Below are 22,816 nucleotides of genomic sequence, written 5' to 3'. Positions count from 1 at the left end.
GGCTAGTTCCAGAGATTCAGTGATCCAGTCATCATCCTTCCAATGAGGTATAGTGGTTAAGAAAGAAGGTCTTGTTGTTAGACAGAACTGAATTGGAATACCAGATCTATCTTTCTGCCACATATGTAACTTTGGACAGCTCTGACATACAGTGGTTATAATGAAATATAAAAATATGTGCAAGGTGCCTGACTGGCACATAGTAGGAGCTCAATACACATTTATTCCAATCTGTTTTGTTATTTTAAGGAGGAGAGGATTGAGTGGACAATTGGGGATCGGATAAGTCAGGTAGTGGGACAGTGGGGCACTTAACTATTGTATAGTTTTTGTTGTTGCTTTTAAAATCAAAGCATACTATTTCGGTTACATTATTTTAGTGGAAAATATTTATATTATTGAGTCTGAATACTAAGTAGCTAAGTTGTCTCACTGACCAAATTAACCTTCATTTAGACTCTTTTTTTTTAACATCTTTATTGGGGTATAATTGCTTTACAATGGTGTGTTAGTTTCTGCTTTATAACAAAGTGAATCAGTCATACATAAACATATGTTCCCATATGTCTTCCCTCTTGCGTCTCCCTCCCTCCCACCCTCCCTATCCCACCCCTCCAGGCTGTCACAAAGCACCAAGCCAATATCCCTGTGCCATGCGGCTGCTTCCCACTAGCTATCTACCTTACTACGTTTGTTAGTGTGTATATGTCCATGACTCTCTCTCGCCCTGTCACAGCTCACCCTTCCCCCTCCCCATAACCTCAAGTCCGTTCTCAGGGTTCCAGAATAAATAGCTGTCACATTTATAGATCTGTACAGGGAACTAATAATCAAAAATTTTTTAAAGCAATGTGACATTCAGATCAGACCATCTTTAGGGCATTAAATATTATTGGTCCTTTCCCACACATCCCAACATGCCTTATATTTTTAAGTACTATAGCAGTGTCAAATATGTCTGCTTCTTTGTACCCATATTTCCATTCATCCCAGGCCTGAAAATTTTTTTATGTGTAAAACATTGTGAGATGCTTAGGAGATATCTGATTATCCCTGCTGCTTCTCTTTGACATACAAAAAGTCACAATTTTTAGCTTTTATATTGAGGTAGGTTTTAAAATTTTGTTTGGGCCTCTGTTGTATTTGTTTTTTCAAACTAATATTTTTGAAAGCAAAGCAAACATTCCAAATAAAATAATCTAGTAACAAGAACTTTCTACTGTCTTGTTTGCAGAGAATCCATTGTTACCAATCTAGTGAAGAATCCGAAGAAGCCACCAGACTCTTACCAAGATGAAAGTACAGATTACATCAAAGTACAGAAAACCAGAGGACCAGAACCAAAGACTTATTTCAGAAAGATGGAAGAGACTTCTTTGGAAGCCTGCAGGTGCAGAGAAGCAGTTGATTCCAGATCCAGACATAGAATGTTTGAACAAATACTCCCATGTGAGACTTTCTGGACATACCCAGGACCATACAATATTTCACAAACAGTGGAAAACCAGTTACCTCATTGCTTACCAGCTCACTCAAAGAACACATATGACTCTTTCCAAGATGAACTGGAAGATTATATCAAAGTGCAGAAAGCCAGAGGACTAGATCCAAAGACTTGTTTCAGAAAGATAAGCAAGAGCTCTGTGGAAACCCATGGGTACAGAGAAGTTGATTCTGGACCCAGACCAAGAATGTGTGAGCAAAGATTTTCATTTGAGACTTCTCAGAACTCCCAGCGACCATACGGTACTTCACCAGTGGGAAGCCAATTACATCACTCGTTACCAGCTCATTCAAAGAGGTCATATGACTCTTTCCAAGATGAACTTGAGGATTATATCAAAGTGCAGAAAGCCAGAGGACTAGAGCCAAAGACTTGTTTCAGAAATATAAGCAAGAGCTCTGTGGAAACCCATAAATACAGAGAAATGGTTGATTCCAGACCCAGACATAGAATGTTTGAGCAGAGGCTCCCATTTGAGACTTTCCAGAATTACCCAGTATCATATAGTATTTCACAGGCAGCGGAAAAGCAGTTACCTCATTGCTTACCAACTCATGACAGCAAACAGAGATTAGACTCTATGACCTACTGTCAACCCACCAGAGACTATTTCCCAGAAAAACCAGTACCCCTGAGCCTTAGTCAACAGGAAAATAATTCTGGCCCATACAGTGTAGAATCTGAAGTTTACAAGCACCTCTCCTCAGAAAACAATACCAGTGACCATGAAGCAAGTCATACACGGAAACATCAGAAGAGAAGGCACCTGGAGGAAGGTGAAGAAAAGCCAGAGAAGGAGCAGTCGAAGCATAAAAGGAAAAAGAGTTATGGGGATACAGATCTAGACAAGGACAAGAGCATCCAGAAAAGGAAAAGAGAGGGAGATAAAGTCAGTTCAGGAAAGCTTAAGCATCGAAAAAAGAAAAAAAGACATGGTGTTCCCTCTGAGAAGGAAGAACATAAGCACAAGAAAGAGAAAAAGAAATCTGTTGAAGAAAAGACAGAAGAGGAAATGCTTTGGGATGAGTCTATTCTTGGATTTTGAACTTTTAGCTTTGTTTACCCAATGAGAAATCGGTTAAGAATAGGGGAATTTAGACAAAGACAGGAACATCCAATGAAGAAAAGGAGAGGTGAATACAGTCAGTGTCAGTTCAGGAAAGCTTAGTTTTTTGTGTGTAAAAATTGAAATTGAATTGAAAGAAAAGACAAGCCTAAACCTAGTCTCTGAGAAAGAAGAACCTAAGAAGAACCTAAGAACATAAGAGAAAAGGAAGCCTGTTGAAGAAAAGACAAAGGTGTCAGTGCTTTAGGATGAGTCTTCTCTTGGATTTTGAACTTTTCAGTTTTGTTCACTTAGGTTGAATTGAAGAAATAAGTTGAAGAGTTTGGTTTTGTTAAATTCATGTTATTGAATTTTCCTAAGTGGACAGTTACTTTAACTGCTAACAAAAGCCAAGTGAAATAAGAGTATTCAATATGCCTTTTCCTCAAGTTATTTTTCCTCATTTATTAAATTGAAAGAAAAATTACATGTTTCCTATGTATAAAGTAATTTCCCTTAATGAGGCTGTCTCTGCTTCTACAAATTGCTGTGATAGTGAATTACTTACCTGTGGGAGATAATTTATTTTAAATGAATCACCAGGCATTACAGAATCCATCCCTTCTTTGGGTTTGTGTTAGTGTTGGTGGTATTTTATTGTTGTTATTGTGTGTTTGTTTATGTTTCTTGGTTTTCTCCAAGGAAAACATGTGAAGCGATTTAGACTGATTTTTTGTTTGTTTGTTAAATCTAATTTGCAGTGTATTTTTGTATTTTCTATTTCTGAAAGTGGAAAATGAAACAGTCTATAGTAAACTAAGATGATATATGGTTTTAAAGAGCTCTAAAAAAGTACTGATAAAAATCAGTCTATATTCTGGAAATGTTTATATTATATTAAAGTGTTTTAATTTCTACGTATTGTTTTATGTAAATGATCATTTCCCAGCTGGATATTATCTTACTTTGGGAGTGAGAGGGGAAATAATTAAACAGTTTGCACCTCTGGGGAGATCACACTATAAAGTTTTAATAGTTTCATTTATCCTACATCTAGCTTAGGAAAAGCTGATATTCAGAGTTGAGCTCAGTTTTAAGTTAGAAAAATATGACCAGCTAAATACTTGAAACTGAAAAAGGAAGAATTTATAAGTGGGAGAGGACTGTGAGGAGGGGGCATTACCTTTATTTATTTATTTATTTAAAATTTATTTATTTATTATTTATTTTTGACTGCATTGGGTCTTCGTTGCTGCGTGCGGCTTTCTCTAGTTGTGGCGAGTGGGGGCTACTCTTTGTTGCAGTGTGCAGGCTTCTCCTTGCGGTGGCTTCTCTTGTTGCAGAGCACAGGCTCTAAGCCTGTGGGCTTCAGTAGTTGTGGCACGTGGGCTCAGTAGTTGTGGCTCATGGGCTCTAGAGTGCAGGCTCAGTAGTTGTGGCGCATGGGCTTAGTTGCTCCACGGCATGTGGGATCTTCCTGGACCAGGGCTCGAACCCGTGTCCCCTGCATTGGCAGGCAGATTCTTAACCACTGTACTGCTAGGGAAGCCCAGGCATTACCTTTAACTTGTTTCATCTTGATTATGCTTTTTACTCTGGTGCTCCTTTTTTTTATGTTTTATGATAAACACCTCCTGTAAGCATTTGAGCATCATCATGGTATAGTATAAAGAGTCGTAGCCTGGGAATCTAAATCCCAGGATTCTGGTCTCAGTTGTACCATCAAGTTGCTGTGTGACCTTGTAGAAATACCATCAAAATCCAAACATGGAGTCATTAGGAATAGGAAAAATAGGCTATAGTATTCCCTTGATGTGTTAATCCTATCAAAAAGCAAATAAATTTAGATGGTGATTTATCTGCACTTAGGCAAGGCATTTAATGGTTGTTTTTTATTGAGATTTGAATAAAATGGTAAATATTAACTGAAGCATGATATGATTGTTGGGCTCATACCTGGTTGAATGAATAGTCCAAAGGGGAGTTCGATGGTCCTCAAATTAACTTTTCTTCCAGAATACTGTTGGTATAACATTATTGGTGTTACAATATCACTTCCCCTCTTTTTAAAAAGCCCATCTGGTGTACTGGTGAAAGGAGAGGGGAAAGAAGAACCAGAGTAGAGCAAATAGAGTGTTAATTGGCCACAAAAATGGCAAATTCTCTTTTCTGAACATGTAAAAAAAAAGTAGCATTTTTTTCCACAGGAAGTACAAGATGAGTTCAATTGAATTGTAAGCATTTTTAGAATTGGTAAATTCTTTTGCAGAAGTCCATTTTGCGTTTAAAGCTGGAGGGTAGGAATTCAAACTATATATCGTAAGAATATTCACTAAGATACCAAATTACGATGATCTTTCCAAAATAAATAGATGAATTATTTATTAAAATTAGCTGCACACATCAAAAATTAAAATTTTAGTCAATACTGGGTAAATCATTTAAATTGGTGGTGTGGCAAGTTGGGGGAGGGATAAGGGTGTGGTGTTGAACTGCTTTCTTGGAGAAGTTATCAGTGACCTCTAGTAAATGGTTTAAAAAATTTTTAGGACAAAACCCTTTTTTTTGCCAAAAATGGGCTTTATCTTAACCCCACCATAAAATAAATTTTCTGTTAACCAGGAAGTATTATTTTCTGCTTGAATCTGGGGACAAGGACTTGGATCCAACTTTAGCACATTTGCTTTGCTTCCAACTTCTGCCTCTGAGCACTTGAAGGTCAGAGTATGTCAAGATATTTAAATATATATGCAAGGGGCTTCCCTGGTGGCGCAGTGGTTGAGAGTCCGCCTGCCGATGCAGCAGACATGGGTTCGTGCCCCGGTCCGGGAAGATCCCACATGCCGCGGAGCGGCTGGGCCCGTGAGCCATGGCCGCTGAGCCTGCGCGTCTGGAGCCTGTGCTCCACAACGGGAGAGGCCACAACAGTGAGAGGCCCGCATACCGCAAAAAAAAAAAAAAAAAAAAAATATATATATATATATATATATATATATATATATATATATATATATATATATATATATATACAGGGATCCAAAATGATCTCCACTTCTGGAGTTGAGTACTGAATCTAGCAAGATGAATTTAAGAGCGTAAATATCAAATCCACATTTAGCTATGGAAGACAATACAAAAACATGTTTGAGGAGACATAGTTTTTAAGATATTACGTGGTAGTGGGGGCAAAAAAAGATACTACATGTGAAAACAATGTTGGGATTTTTATTACATGCTTGTTTTGAAAGACTAATAGGCATATATATATATATATATATATATATATATAAAATCACATAGATATAAGGCAAGTTATCGAAGTCAGTATTCAGACAAGTAAATTAATAGCACTTAGCTTCATAGGTATATCCTCATTTGAATAGAAGGTAGAGGGAAGCAAATTTTGGCTGAATTTAGAAAATAATTTTCAATAATTGGAGCTATGGAGAAAAATGGAATTGGCTGCTTGGTTTATATGCATGCATTGAACAAATAATAAGAGGTGACTGTTAGCACTGAGCCCGGAAGGAATCTGAGAAAAAAATGAAGAACATAAGTTCTGTTCCACAAACAGCTCACATTCTAACAGAGAAAATGGACCAATAAATAGGAAACTGCAATATAAATTTGATAAAAGCTACAATAGGAGTGATGAAGGATGCTGTGGGTAGCAAGGGTAATAAGCTTAATGGGATGGTAAGTGGGTATTCAGGAAAGGCTTCCCAAAGGAAATGACATCTAAGCAGACCTTTTCCTCTCAAAGACTTACTTCTTTGATATACCCACTTAGCTATCTAACAGGTACTTCAAACTTAATTTATCCAAATAGAGTGCCTGCTTCTGCCATTACCAATCATTCATCTCCCAGTTTCCCCCATTTCTATAAAACCTTCATTCAGTTGCTCAAGCCAAAAACCATTTTTGAGCACCTCTTCACTCCTGCATTAGACCATAAGCAATTCCCCTTGATCATATCACCAAAATATCTCTTGTAATGTCCAATTCTCATCTTCACTGTTACCAGTCTCATCTGGGACATCATTATTTCTTGATCAAACTGAGAAAATAGGTTTGTGAGCAACTGAAACATTGAAAGAAGTCATTACAGGCTCTGAATTACAGGTGAGTGGAAAAAAATGCATAGAATCAGCAAGAGATCAAAAAGTGCTCAGGTGAACTAAGCCCTTGAGGACTTCAGAACTATCCAGCATATAGTTTACTCCAGAAGAACAAACCCACATATAAAATGAAAACCACTAGTGTCAGAAATCAAATTCAACAGGGCAGAAACATTGTGGGTAAGGGGAAGGAAAAGTTCAGATAGCAGTGGATGAAGGAAGAGTCTAGAGAAAGCAGATCCCAGGAAGTATTATGACAACAAAGTAAACTTAAATTGGAAGGAATACAAGAGAGAAGAGACTACAGTAAAGGTAGTAAGGAAAATAATAGAAAAAATGAAGATAAATTTTTGAAAATTATACAGATTGATAGAATAGGTAATAGACAGCAATGGAGATACAAATAAATTTGTTGTAATGGGTGCTGTGTTGTGCTCCCCAGAACTGCCCTCTTACAGTATGGCCTTATCAGGACAGAGGCACTCATTTCCCCTTCTGGGGAATTGGCCTTGTCTGAAGGGAACTGACTCTCCTAAGGTAATGCCTTCTGGGGGCAGCCCACATTGATGGGATAATGTAGGTATACAAAAACCAGGCCACCTGTTTCAATTTTGGGCAACTCTGAAAGACCATGGGATCAGCTGAGTCCTTTGTTGGAACTGTATCACAGTTCAGTTTCTCTACTAATCTCCTGCTTCCCTCACAAGTGTTGTTCTTTTGAACATACCCCTGTAAATAACCTACAAACAAATCTCCGTCTCATTGTCATTTTCCCCTAGAAACTTACCTGAGACAGGAGGTACTGGGAGTAGTCCTAGGGAATAGACTCCATTTTGGAACAGGCTATGAGATTCTGTTATTGGTAGTTGGCAAAATACTGGTAGTAAGTTGTTCCTGGCATGCTGTAGCAGTACAATTTTTAAAATTTTCACAGGTGGTAATAGAAAGGAATGCACGTGCAAGTGTAATATCTCAAGCAGTTAAGAGGATTCAGAGAAATAGCCATTATATTGAATTATATGGAATCTGCTGACTTGTTGAGTGACATTGATGCATTGCAGAAAGAAAACAAAAGACTGAGAGAATTAATTACCAAATTAAGGCAAAATGTGAAAGTCAGAAGGCATCCTGGGTAGCAGAGAAAGGGACTTCCATCTCTTCATCTTGAAATCCCACCTCCCCCTGAACCCTCTGAACTTGAAAAGGTAGACCAATTCTAGGATTGCCAGATAAAACAGAATGCTCAGTTAAATTTGAATTTCAAAAAAGCTAATTTTCAGTATAAATATGTCCAGTGAAATATTTGGAACACACACTAAAACAAAATGTCATTGTTTATCTGAAATTCAAATTTAACTGGATGTCCTTGTATTTATTTTTGGTTAAATCCAGCAACCCTATCCATTTCTCCCAATTAATAGCTAGCATTCCCACCTTGCTTCCAGATGATATTTAGCCCTCTGCCTTGCAAAACAACAAGCCCCCTACCCTAGTATCTATCCCCATCACTCCTGCTGGCTACCAGACTGATAACTATGATCAAATCACAACTTAACCTGGCCTAAAAAGTGTTGGTCTGATAAGGTAAAAAAGGGCCTAGGTACACTCTAAGGGAAGGAAAGAACTAGGAGAAGGCTTGGTGGGCTTGAGCTCAAAGGCCACATAATTTGTGGCCATACTGTAAGAGGGCTAGGGATTTCCAGGAAGAGCCCCATAGTGCAGGGGTGGTTACAGATAGAGAGTAAAGATAGAGGGAGCAACCCATCAGAGAATGTATAAGAGAATATGCACAGGAAGAGTAGGGTCAGACCTGGAAGACTGACAGAGAGGGTTTTATTCATTAACTGTTAGGTAAAAGGGGTCATTGAGGTTTCTAACCAGAAAAAGAAAATGAGAGGGACTTGGACTGGATGGTCTTAAATGAATCTAATGTGGTCATAAAAAAAGAGTGTTAATGTGAAGCTGGAAAGGTAAACAGGGGAGGAGACCAGATACAGGATCTGTGTGATATCAGGGGCAGGGTGGTATCAGAGAAAACTGGGAGTAAGAGACAGATGAAGAGAGACTGTGAAGTTCTCTTGACAAGACTCTGAAATGCCAGGGCTAGGTCATAGGTGTCTGAGAAATATACGAGTTCAGATGCAGGAAAGTGGGAAAGCAAAGCCCAGCTGCAGACAGGCTAATTTCACAGTGACTGATATCAAGAAAGTCAAATAGGCATCATGATGTCATTAAAGGAAAGAGGTAGCCTTCAGATTAAAAGAAGCTTAATTTAATTACAGACCCAAGTTTCTTGGGACCTTTTAATCAAGTCCAAAGAGAATTAAAAACTTTAAGTACATAACAATTGACCCATGAGACTTGGAGTCAGTAAAGTTTCACTCTGCACCTCAATTTAAGACAGGAACTTGGAAAACAGATGTTTGGGAGTAGCAATGACAAATCATACTCTGGAAAGATAGAAAAGGATTCCCCACAGATCTATAAACAAAATAAAATTATTAGCATAACCTCACTAGAGGTTTGTTCCATTTATGTTTTCTTCCATTTGTTTTTATATACTTTTTAGGTATATTGTGGCAAGACACAGGAGGGAGAATTCATAAAATCTTTAATTGTCTCACTGAGGGTAGAACAATGTGTCAGGAAAATCTAACTGTGTTGTATTTCTTTTCAAAAGATGAGATGTATGGCAGTTTTACCTCACCTGATACATATACAAGGAGGGAGATTTGTTAGAAAGAGGAAGTGTAGCTGGTACCCACCCCACCCCCAGCAAGAGGTGGACAAACAAGAAGTGTGCAGTACTCTTTTGCCTTCATTTAAGAAATAATCTAAGCAAGCAAGAGCTTTATTTGGTTCCTCAAATTTTCAGCCACCATAAAATGGATGAATCTATAAATACCAGGGCAGCTATGGGGAGAGCAAGAGAGAGAGTCATGGCGTATCGAGCTCTCATTTATCCTGAAATACAGCATAAAGTAACCAAGAAAGTAATCATTAATTTGGCTTGTATATACTCCACATCATGTTTTTCTTTTCCAAAGCTGACAGAGCCCTTAATAGGTTGGGTGGAGCAGGGCTCATTCCCATCCTAAAAAAGAAGAAAATCCTATCCTTACATATTTCTGTATCTTATATATTATATCTGTATCTTATATCCTATATCCAGTGCAGTCAGGAGGTGATTCCTGAGGCTTTCCCTGAATTCACTTCAGTGTAATATTTGTTACTCAATAATTGGTAGCAACCTACCAAGTGCCCAGGTAGTTTATAGTGCAACAGGGGGATAAAAAAAACATATGCATTATGGGGAAATGACATGGAGTAGTGCAGGCATTGGATTCAGATTCAGAAGACCTATGTTTGGAAGACCATTCTAACACTCATTTGCTTTAAGGTAACTAGAAGCAGGTCATTCAACCTCTGAAACCTTACTTTTCCTCATCTGTAAAATGAAGATTTAAAAAACTCACCTCACAAGGTTATTTAAAGATTAAATGAGATAACGTATCAATACAATTTCTGATGCATATTGAACTTGCAGTAAATGTTAATTAAATTAGAATATCAAGTAGAGAGTATTAGGGAGACCATGACTAAGTGCTAAATTCCATGGTGGTGATCCTAAGAAAAAGCCCTTTCTAGTGGTCATAGTTGTTCAAAAGTAAACTAGGTTATCTCAAGAAGTACTGAATACTGGCAGTGTTCAACGGTTGGATGATTATTAGGCTAGGTTTTACAGGGTGCTCTGAAGCATTGAATATGGGGTTCAATACCAACCTAACCCTCATTTTTCACTCATAACTTCACTCATATTTTTCTACTTTTCTTTATCTACAATTTCATCACTTACATTTTTTTTTACCATCAAGCCTCTGTCTTTGTGAGCTGCCTTGACATTTTTTTGAAATGAAGCCTGATATAAACAAACAAATAAATTTCACAAAAATTATATGTGGAATTAGACCTGGTAATGAAAAATTCTGTGGTTTCATTTTTTGTACTAGGAGAGATTTGATCGGGAAAGTCTTCCTTCAAGAAAGCTGAAGGAATAAACGTGTCACTAACTCCTTGCATTGATACCGTTTTCAGGCTATTGCTTTGTGGGTAGGCATTTTTTTACTATCAGCTAAGATTTTATAACAGTGGATGTATAACTGAATAATTATACTGCCTTACATTGGTTAAGTTTGAGTTTGTAAAGTATTTTCACATGTCACCTTCATTATCCTCAGTTCACAGATGAGCAAAGTAAGGATTCACGTGATGTGCCCCAAATCGCACAACTCCCTACCTGCAGGTAGTTAATATCTGCATACCCATCATAGTGTGTCTAATTTATCAAGCATCATGTCCTCTGCAAGAGTGGAGTGTCATCATCTACCAAAGATCTTCCCTTATCAAAAACACATGCCAACGCCCAAAGTATATGCCAAGATAAGGGGACTCGTTCCTCTTCCTAAACTGTACTTCCCCCAAAAGAAATGAGACTTTTAATTCCATCAGAAAAGTTTAAATCCTATGGGCTGTGGACTTCCCTGGTGGTGCAATCGTTGAGAATCCGCCTGCCGATGCAGGGGACGTGGGTTCGTGCCCCGGCCCGGGAAGATCCCACGTGCCGCGGAGTGGCTGGGCCCGTGAGCCATGGCCGCTGAGCCTGTGCGTCCGGAGCCTGTGCTCCGCAACGGGAGAGGCCCGTGAAAAAAAAAAAAAAGATCCTATGGGCTGAAGATTGTCCTTTATGAGAATGCAAACACTCTTCAAAATTTATTTAGCCATTCTCAGTCACTAATTTCACCTGTGGAAAAATGGCAAGAGAGAAAATAGATGGCTCATGGAAGATTTGAATGTGAGGAGAGGGAACTGGAACTAGATTTGAGTATCAGTATTGGGCTAGACAATTTCAGATTTGCTATCTCTTTGAGTTACTTTAATTCTGAGAACCAAATGGAAAAAAGAGGAAAAGTGAATCTCAGAGTAGTTAAGTCCATTACCCAAGATCATAGAGTTAGTGGCAGGGCTGGGAACTGAATCCCCATTTTTCTGACCACTAAAGCTGACCTGAGCTAGGAAGGTCACTATCCCTGGGGAAGGGCTGTCTCAGAATGGCTTCTAGGTACCAAAATTCTGGGCAGGCCCAGGGCCATCTTATCAATTAAGCACAGTAGTCACAATGCCTAGGTCCCATGATACTTTCAGGGGTCCATGAAAGTGGTTTAATTTAGGGGAGTGATGTCACTCAAAATGGTACAGTAGCAAACTCCAGGGCCCTGTTCATCTACAAAAGCAACTAAGCTGACAAAGACTGTCAGACTCAACTTTCACGGAACTCTAGAATCTAGTCAAAATCTTACAACCAGGAGAAAGTTTAATGAAGAAAGAAGCTGTGACATTTTAGTAAGAGAGACCTATGGCATTTAAAATAATTCTCTTACCATCCCTATTCCCCAGATCAGCAGCAGCCATGAAGATTCCTGGTGTAGGTTGCTAAGTGCCAGAGAAAATAGTACAGACCTTATTCTCAAAGAATAGTGGTTGTATGCTTTGACTAGTATGGCAGCTCTGTGACAGACCACCTCAGGGGCTTCCCTTTGTTTTCTTGACTTGGAGAATTCCCAGGGCTGAAGTGACTTCCCAGGCAGCATTTGCTGACAGCATTCGTGACGGTTTATTTTATGGGTCAACTTGGCTGGGCCATGGTTCTAAGACATTTGGTCAAACATTACTCTGGATGTTTCTATGAAGGTGCTTTTTGTGTTGATGGAAATAATCTATAAACTAAACTATAATAATAGAGGGGAGTTTTATTCGAGCCAAACTGAGGACTATTGCCCAGGAGACAGCCTCTCAGATAGCTCTGAGGAACTGCTTCAGCGAAGCATGGTTTTCAGCACAGTTTTATGTCTTGTCAGAACAAAGAACATCAAACATGACAGAGTTACATTTCTTCAAGATTACAAAAAAGACGGATGAGCACATACACAGTAAGTCAGTATGGCATTGGTGTCTGGGAAAGGAGCCTTATCACTGAAGGAATACTAACATTGATGTCCCAGAAAAGGAAGCATTTATCTCTATCTTCCAAATGGGCATTCTTTACTTCTGGACAAAACACCCTGTTCTTTAATGGTTAAAGCAGATGTACAATGTATTTTTTTAAAGATTTTTTGATGTGAACTTTTTTTTTTTTTGGCTGCATTGGGTCTTTGTTGCTGCTCATGGGCTTTCTCTAGTTGTAGTGAGCAGGGTCTTTGTTGTGGTGCACGGGCTTCTCATTGCGGTGGCTTCTCTTGTTGTGGAGCACAGGCTCTAGGTGCACGGGCTTCAGTAGTTCAGGCACTCAGGCTCAGTAGTTGTGGCTCGCGGCCGCTAGAGCACAGGCTCAGTAGTTGTGGTGCATGGGCTTAGTTGCTCCGTGGCATGTGGGATCTTCCTGGACCAGGAATCGAACCCGTGTCCCCTGCATTGGCAGGAGGATTCTTAACCACTGCACCACCAGGGAAGTCCATGGACCATTTTATTTAAAAGACTATATTGAATTTGTTACAATATTGCTTCTGTTTTATGTTTTTGTTTTTTTGACCATGAGGCATGTGGGATCTTAGCTCCCTGACCAGAGATCGAAGCTGTACCCCCTGCATGGGAAGGTGAACTCTTAACCACTGGACCATCAGGGAAGTCCCTACAATGTATGTTTAATAGGCCACAAAACAGGCTGTTCTGGTTAGCATAAAGTTTAAGTTACACCATGTATAAGCTAGAATGACTTCCCCATACCTCAATATGTGAAAATTTCTTCCATCATTTGGATGAATTTGACATTGAAATCAGTGAACTTTGAGTAAGGCACATAACCCTCCATAATGTGGGTGGGCCTCATCCAATCAGTTGAAGAACTGACTGACCTCTTCCTTTGTTTTGTTTTTTTTTTTTGGCCGTGCTGCTTGGCTTGTGGGATCTTAGTTCCCTGACCAGGGATCAAACCCGTGGCCCCTGTAGTGGAAGCTCAGAGTCCTAACCATTGGACTGCCAGGGAATTCCTTCCATATTTTTACTTGCCAAACCTCCACAATTGTGTGACTCAGTTCCTTAAAATAAATAAACATCCTGTTGGTTCTGTTTCTCTGGAGAACACTAATATGGATTTTGGTACTGAGAAGAGAGGTACTGCTTTAACAAATGCCTGAAAATGTGGAAGTGGCTTTGTATCTGAGAATGGATAGAGGCTGGAAGAGTTTTGAAGTGTATGTCAGAAAAAGTCTAGTTTGCCATGAAGAGACTGTTGGTAGAAAAGTGGACATTAAAGGAGATTCTGATGAGAACTTAGAAAGAAAAAAGGAACATGTTATAGGAAACTGAAGGAAAGGTGATTCTTGTTACAAAGTGGCAAAGAACTTGGCCAAATTGTGTTCTAGTGTTTTGTGGAAAGTAGAAATTGTAAGTGACAAATTTAGATATTTAGCAGAGGAGATTTTAAGCAAAACGTTGATGGCATTGCCCAGTTTCTCTTTGCTGCTTATAGCAAAATGTGTGAGAGAGAGAAAAATTGAAGAAGAAATTAAGCAAAAAGGCATCAGAACTTAAATATTTGAGGAATTCTCAGTCTATCCATATTGCAAAAAATGAGAAAGCATGCTCTGGAGAGAACACCAAGTATGTGATTAGACAGTCACTCCATAAAGAGATTATGGGTATGACTCATGGTCTAATCAGCCATCTCAGCAGAAGCCTGGAACAGAGATGGGATTATACCAGCAGAAACACTGCCAGCTTCGACTGAAGAAGACAGAGATGGGACAAAGTGAAGGAAGACTGTTGGACCTCTGGGATTCTACAGGACAGGCCAACAGATACATTCAACTGTGAACACGTGTTATCCTTCAAGAAAAGGTAGAAATGACCCCAAAGATGGGGCTGTCTCCTTGGTTTCAGCAAGCCAGACCTGGAGCCTCAGGAGTGGCGCTGTTACCCCAGTGGGCCCAGAAAGTAGAGCTTCCAACCCTATGAGCCTGGAGGACAGAGCATTGAGCCAAAGAGGATTATTCTTGACCCTTAAAATCTAATGGAATTTTCTGCCTAGGTTTCAGACTCGCTTATGACCCATGACCCCTTTCCTCTTTCAAATTTCTTCTTTTTGGAATGGGACTGTCTATCCTATGCCTATCTCACTATTATATTTTGGAAGCAGATTACTTAATCTGGTTTCACAGTTTCACAGCTGGAAAGGAATTTTGCTTCAAGATCAATCATCTCTCGAGTCTCCCCTACACTTGATTTAGATGATATTTAGATGAGATGTGGGACTTAGAGTTGAAACTGAGATGGATTAAGACTTTTAGTCTGTTGAGATAGGGGTAAATGTAATTTGCATGTGAGAAGGACATGAAATTTGGGTATCTAGAGGGTGGAGTGCTATGAACTGAATTGTGTCACCTCAAAATTCATATGTTCAAAGTCCTAACAACCCCTACTTCGGAATGTGACTGTATTTGGAAATAGGGTCTTTAAAGAGGTGAGTAAGTTAAAATGTGGCATTTAGGATGGGCCCTAAACCAATCTGACTGGCGTCATTATGAGAAGACAAAATTTGGACACACAAAGAGACACCAAAGATATGTGCACACAGAGTAAAGATCATGTGAGGACAGAATGAGGAGACAGCCATCTGCAAGCCAAGAAGAGAGGCCTCAGGAGAAATCAAGCCTGCCAACACCTTGATCTTAGACTTCTAGCTTCCAGAACTGTGAAAAAAATAATTCCTGTTTTTTAAGCCACCCAGTCTGTGGTATTTTGTTATGAAAGTCCTAGCAAAATAATATAACATTCAAAGGTAAAAGTACTGACTGCAGCAGCCTGGAAAAAAGAACAACAGTCAGGACAAGGAATAGACAGACTGAAAAGCCTGGGAAGGATGAAGTTGGGACAAACAGATATGTGAGGAAATAAGAGCTTTTAAAAGCTCCTGTGTATATCAGGCAATCCAGATGTTCTCCTAATGCCACTGGCATCAGCTACTGTATTTTTAAAATTTCAGTTGAAAGAGAGCCAATTAATATAGTCTAAACACTACTTTGGGTTATAGCTTTCCACAACCTATTAAAAGTTTAAGAGATTTATTTAGTATCTATATTAAAGATTCACCTACAGACATTTTCACATTTCATGATTTATGCTTGTCTGTTATTTAAACTTTTACAGAATATACAGTGATACTTTCATAATTGCCTGATAAATGAATCAATTAAAGGAAAAAGTAGCCTCATCACCATTTTCTCAACCCTTCCGTTAGCCCACTCCCACAAATATACTGCTCCTTGCTCATTTCTGAAGATCTATGGTGTGAGATGTTTTACATATGGACCTCCCTCCCTTCCTTTCCTTCCTTCCCTCCCTCCTTCCTTCCTTCCTTCCTTTCTCTCTTTCTCTCTTTCCTTTGTCTGGTTTTGGTATTAGGTTAATATTGTCACTTGCTTCACACAATGAATTGGGAAGTATTCCCTCCTCTTTTATTTTCTGGATAGAGATTTGTAGAATTGATGTTAATTTTTCTTTAAACTTTGAATTTTTCAGTGGTATCATGTGGGCCTGGATCTTTTGGGAGAGTTGTTAAATTACAAGTTAAATTGCCTCAATAGTTAGATGGCTATTTAAATTATCTATTTCACATTGGTTGAGTTGTAGATTGTATTTCTCCAAAAATTGGTCAATGTTGTCTAAGTAGTCAACTGATGTGTGTAGAGTTGCTTGTAGTTATTCTCTGATTATCTCTCTTTTTTTTTTTAAAGGCTGTACGGTCTATGGTAACATCTTCTTTTATCCATGATTCTGGTAACTTGTGTCTTTTCTTTTTTTTTCTTTAACAGTCTTGCTGGAGGTTTGTCAATTTCATCTTTTCAAAGAATCAGGTGTTTGTTTCATTCACTTTATTATTCTCACTTCAATTTCTTTAATTTCTGCTCTTTATTATTTTCTTCCTTATTCTGATTTTGGTTTATTTTGCTATTCTTTTTTCTAGATTCTTGAAGTAAGAGCTTGGACTATTAATTTGAGACATTTTTGTTTTTTCTAACTTATGCATTTAGTACTATAAATTCCTTCTTGGTGCTGCTTTAGCTGAGGCCCACAAATTTTGATATGTTGAGTTTTCATTTTCATTCAGCTAAAAATTTTAAAATTGCCCCTGAGACTTCAACTTTGACCCACTGGTTATTTAGAAGTGTGTTTTGTAGTTTTCAAGTGTTTGGAGACTATACTGTTATTTTTTTCTATCATTTATTTCTAGTTTGATTCCATTATGGCCAGCGAACACACTCTGTATAATTTGAATTTCTTGAAATTTGTTGAGGTTTGATTTATGATATATCTTGTTAAATATTCCATAGGCACCTGAAAAGAATGTGTATTCTGCTATTGTTAGGTGAAGTGTTCTATAAACTTCAATTAGACCCTGTTGGTTGTTAGTGTTGTTGAGTTCTTCTATATCCTCCCCAATTTTCTGTCTCATTATTCTATCAATTCTCAGGAGAGGGTTGTTGAGGTCTCCAACTTTAATTGTGGATTTGTCTATTTCTCCTTTCAGTTCTATCAGCTTTCACTTCAAATATTTTGTCTATCTGTTGTTTGGTGTGCACACATTTAGGATGGCTATGTCTTTTGGTAGATTTAGCCTCTTATAATAATGCAATATCCCTTTATGTCTCAGAATTTTCTCCCCTCTGAAGTCAACTTTATCTGATGTTAATTTAGCCACTTCTGCTTTCCTTTGATTAGTGTTCATATGATGTATCTTTTTCCATCACTTACTTTCAACCTGCATTTGTTATTATATTTGAAGTTAACTTCTTAAAAGAAGCATATAGTTGGATCATGTTTTTCAATCCACTATGCCAATCTTGGTGTTTTAATTGGTGTATTTAGACCATTCACATTTACTTCAGATTACATTTAATGTAATTATCGATATGTTACATTTTAAGTCAGCCACTTTATTATTTGTTTTCTGTTTGCTCTCTCTGGTTTTTGATTATTAGTTTTATTTTTCCTAAATTTATATAGGTTGCTTGAACAATTTTTAAAACTTTAATTTTTATTTAGAGCTTTTTTTTTTTACATCTCTATTGGAGTATAATTGCTTTAAAACAGTGCCTTAGTTTCTGCTCTATAACAAAGTGAATCAGTTATACATATGCATATGTTCCCATATCTCCTCCCTCTTGCGTCTCCCTCCCTCCCACCCTCCCTATCGCACCCATCCAGGCGGTCACAAAAAACCGAGCTGATTTCCCTGTGCTATGTGGCTGCTTTCCACTAGCTATCTATTTTACGTTCGGTAGTATATATATGTCAACGACAGTCTCTCACTTTGTCACAGCTTACCGTTCCCCCTCCCCATATCCTCAACTCCATTCTCTAGTAGGTCTGTGTCTTATTCCCGTCTTACCCCTAGGTTCTTCATGGCATTTTTTTTCCTATATTCCATATATATGTGTTAGCATACGGTATTTGTCTCTCTCTTTCTGACTTACTTCACTCTGTATGACAGACTCTAGGTCCATCCACCTCACTACAAATAACCCAATTTCGTTTCCTTTTATGGCTGTGTAATATTCCACTGTATATATGTGCCACATCTTCTTTATCCATTCATCTGATGATGGACACTTAGGTTGTTTCCATCTCCGGGCTATTGTAGATAGAGCTGCAATTAACATTTTGGTACATGACTCTTTTTTTTTTTTTAACATCTTTATTGGGGTATAATTGCTTTACAATGGTGTGTTAGTTTCTGCTTTATAATAAAGTGAATCAGTCATACATAAACATATGTTCCCATATGTCTTCCCTGTTGCGTCTCCCTCCCTCCCACCCTCCCTATCCCACCCCTCCAGGCTGTCACAAAGCACCGAGCCAATATCCCTGTGCCATGTGGCTGCTTCCCACTAGCTATCTACCTTACTACGTTTGTTAGTGTGTATATGTCCATGACTCTCTCTCGCCCTGTCACAGCTCACCCTTCCCCCTCCCCATAACCTCAAGTCCGTTCTCTAGGAGGTCTGCGTCTTTATTCCTGCTTTACACCTAGGTTCTTCATGACATTTTTTTCCTTAAATTCCATATATATGTGTTAGCATACGGTATTTGTCTTTTTCTTTCTGACTTACTTCACTCTGTATGACAGACTCTAGGTCTATCCACCTCATTACAAATAGCTCAATTTCGTTTCTTTTTATGGCTGAGTAATATTCCATTGTATATATGTGCCACATCTTCTTTATCCATTCATCCGATGACGGGCACTTAGGTTGTTTCCATCTCCGGGCTATTGTAAATAGAGCTGCAATGAACATGGTTTTCTCAGGGTATATGCCCAGTAGTGGGATTGCTGGGTCATATGGTAGTTCTATTTGTAGTTTTCTAAGGAACCTCCATACTGTTCTCCATAGTGGCTGTACCAATTCACATTCCCACCAGCAGTGCAAGAGTGTTCCCTTTTCTCCACACCCTCTCCAGCATTTATTGTTTCTAGATGTTTTGATGATGGCCATTCTGACCAGTGTGAGATGATATCTCATTCTACTTTTGATTTGCATTTCTCTAATGATTAATGATGTTGAGCATTCTTTCATGTGTTTGTTGGCAGTCTGTATATCTTCTTTGGAGAAATGTCTATTTAGGTCCCCTGCCCATTTTTGGATTGGGTTGTTTGTTTTTTTGTTATTGAGCTGCATGAGGTGCTTATAAATTTTGGAGATTAATCCTTTGTCAGTTGCTTCATTTACAAATTATTTTCTCCCATTCTGAGGGTTGTCTTTTGGTCTTGTTTATGGTTTCCTTTGCTGAGCACAAGCTTTGCAGTTTCATTAGGTCCCATTTGTTTATTTTTGTTTTTATTTCCATTTCTTGAGGAGGTGGGTCAAAAAGGATCTTACTGTGATTTATGTCATAGAGTATTCTGCCTATGTTTTCCTCTAAGAGTTTGATACTTTCTGGCCTTACATTTAGGTCTTTAATCCATTTGAGCTTATTTTTGTGTATGGTGTTAGGGACGATTCTAATCTCATACTTTTACATGTACCTGTCCAGTTTTCCAAACACCACTTATTGAAGAGGCTGTCCTTTCTCCACTGTATATTCCTGCCTCCTTTATCTAAGATAAGGTGACCATATGTGCGTGGGTTTATCTCCGGGCTCTCTATCCTGCTTCATTGATCTCTATTTCTGTTTTTGTGCCAGTACCATACTGTCTTGATTACTGTAGCTCTGTAGTATAGTGTGAAATCAGGGAGCCTGATTCCTCCAGCCCCGTTTTTCGTTCTCAAGATTGCTTTGGCTTTTCAGGGTCTTTTGTGATTCCATACAAATTGTGAAAATTTTGGTTCTAGCTCTGTGAAAAATGCCAGTGGTAGTTTGATACGGATTGCATTGAATCTGTAGATTGCTTTGGGTAGTAGAGTCATTTTCACAATGTTGATTCTTCCAATCCAAGAACATGGTATATCTCTCCATCTCTTTGTATCATCTTTAATTTCTTTCGTCAGTGTCTTATAATTTTCTGCATACAGGTCTTTTGTCTCCTTAGGTAGGTTTATTCCTAGATATTTTATTCTTCTTGCTGCAATGGTAAATGGGAGTGTTTTCTTGATTTCACTTTCAGATTTTTCATCATTAGTGTATAGGAATGCCAGAGATTTCTGTGCATTAATTTTGTATCCTGCTACCTCACCAAATTCATTGATTAGCTCTCGCAGTTTTCTGGTAGCATCTTTAGGATTCTCTATGTAGAGTATCATGTCATCTGAAAACAGTGACAGCTTTACTTCTTCTTTTCTGATTTGGATTCCTTTTATTTCCTTTACTTCTCTGATTGCTGTGGCTAAAACTTCCAAAACTATGTTGAATAAGAGTGGTGAGAGTGGGCAACCTTGTCTTGTTCCTGATCTTAGTGGAAATGCTTTCTTTTTCACCATTGAAGACGATGCTGGCTGTGGGTTTGTCATATATGGTCTTTATTATGCTGAGGAAAGTTCCCTCTATGCCTACTTTCTGGAGGGTTATCATAAATGGGTGTTGAATTTTGTCGAAAGCTTTCTCTGCATCTATTGAGATGGCCATATGGTTTTTCTCCTTCAGTTGGTTAATATGGAGTATCACATTGATTGATTTGCGTATATTGAAGAATCCTTGCATTCCTGGAATAAACCCCACTTGATCATGGTGTATGATCCTTTTAACGTGCTGTTGGATTCTGTTTGGTAGTATTTCGTTGAGAATTTTTGCATCTATGTTCATAACTGATATTGGCCTGAAGTTTTCTTTCTTTGTGACATTCTTGTCTGGTTTTGGTATCAGGCTGATGGTGGCCTCGTAGAATGAGGTTTGGGAGTGTTCCTCCCTCTGCTATATTTTGGAAGAGTTTGAGAAGGATAGGTGTTAGCTCTTCTCTAAATGTTTGATAGAATTCGCCTGTGAAGCCATCTGGTCCTGGGCTTTTGTTTGTTGGAAGATTTTTAATCACAGTTTCAATTTCAGTGCTTGTGATTGGTCTGTTCATATTTTCTATTTCTTCCTGATTCAGTCTTGGCAGGTTGTGCATTTCTAAGAATTTGTCCATTTCTTCCGGGTTGTCCATTTTATTGGCATAGAGTTGCTTGTAGTAATCTCTCATGATCTTTTGTACTTCTGCAGTGTCAGTTGTTACTTCTCCTTTTTCATTTCTAATTCTATTGATTTGAGTCTTGTCCCTTTTTTTCTTGATGAGTGTGGCTAATGGTTCATCAATTTTGTTTATCTTCTCAAAGAACCAGCTTTTAATTTTATTGATCTTTGCTATCATTTCCTTCATTACTTTTTCATTTATTTCTGATCTGATCTTTATGATTTCTTCCTTTCTCCTAACTTTGGGCTTTTTCTGTTTTTCTTTCTCTAATTGCTTTAGGTGCAAGGTTAGGTTGTTTATTTGAGATGTTTCCTGTTTCTTAAGGTAGGAATGTATTGCTATAGACTTCCCTCTTAGAACTGCTTTTGCTGCATCCCATAGGTTTTGGTTCATCGTGTCTCCATTGTCATTTGTTTCTAGGTATTTTTTTATTTCCTCTTTGATTTCTTCAGTGATCACTTCGTTATTAAGTAATGTATTGTTTAGCCTCCATGTGTTTGTATTTTTAAAGATCTTTTCCTGTAATTGATATCTAGTCTCATAGCGTTGTGGTCGGAAAAGATACTTGATATGATATCAATTTTCTTAAATTTACCAAGGCTTGATTTGTTACCCAAGATATGATCTATCATGGAGAATGTTCCATGAGCACTTGAGAAAAATGTGTATTCTATTGTTTTTGGATGGAGTATCCTATAAGTATCAATTAAGTCCATCTTGTTTAATGTATCATTAAAAGCTTGTGTTTCCTTATTTATTTTCATTTTGGATGATCTGTCCATTGGTGAAAGTGGGGTGTTAAAGTCCCCTACTATGAATGTATTACTGTCGATTTCTCCTGTTATGGCTGTTAGTATTTGCCTTATGTATTGAGGTGCTCCTATGTTGGGTGCATAAATATTTCCAATTGTTATATCTTCTTCTTGGATTGATCCCTTGATCATAATGTAGTGTCCTTCTTTGTCTCTTGTAATAGTCTTTGTTTTAAAGTCTATTTTGTCTGATATGAGAATTGCTACTCCAGCTTTCTTTTGGTTTCCATTTGCATGGAATATCTGTTTCCATCCCCTTACTCTCAGTCTGAATGTGTCTCTGGGTCTGAAGTGGGTCTCTTCTCGACAGCATATATTGAGTCTTGTTTTTTATCCATTCAGCCAGTCTGTGTCCTTTGGTGGGAGCATTTTGTCCATTTACATTTAAGGTAATTATCTATATGTACGTTCCTATTCCCATTTTCTTAATTGTTTTGGGTTCGTTATTGTAGGTCTTTTCCTTCTGTTGTGTTTCTTGCCTAGAGAAGTTCCTTTAGCATTTGTTGTAAAGCTGGTTTGGTGGTGCTGAACTCTCTCAGCTTTTGCTTGTCTGTAAAGGTTTTAATTTCTCCATCAAATTTGAATGAGATCCTTGCTGGGTAGAGTAATCTTGGTTGTAGTTTTCTCTCCTTCATCACTTTAAATATGTCCTGCCAGTCCCTTCTGGCTTGCAGCGTT

At 38.2% G+C, this 22,816-nt stretch overlaps 1 protein-coding gene across 3 annotated transcripts in view; it reads left to right on the top strand.

Annotated features, from left to right (window-relative positions):
• ZMAT1 (zinc finger matrin-type 1) overlaps positions 1–2,565 on the top strand; it is a 33,720-nt gene extending 31,155 nt beyond the window's left edge. For all 3 annotated transcript variants that reach the window (XM_082681599.1, XM_082681598.1, XM_082681597.1), the window contains one exon: positions 1,235–2,565. In XM_082681599.1, coding sequence (XP_082537725.1) covers positions 1,235–2,549 — 1,315 coding nt within the window. In that variant the 3' untranslated portion in view covers positions 2,550–2,565. The remainder of the gene's footprint in view (positions 1–1,234) is intronic.
• The last annotated feature ends 20,251 nt before the right edge of the window (positions 2,566–22,816 follow it).

Source organism: Grampus griseus (genome assembly GCF_964374135.1).
Source record: "Grampus griseus genome assembly, chromosome: X".
Lineage (NCBI taxonomy): Eukaryota > Metazoa > Chordata > Mammalia > Artiodactyla > Delphinidae > Grampus > Grampus griseus.
This window is presented reverse-complemented; position numbering and strand designations above follow the sequence as displayed.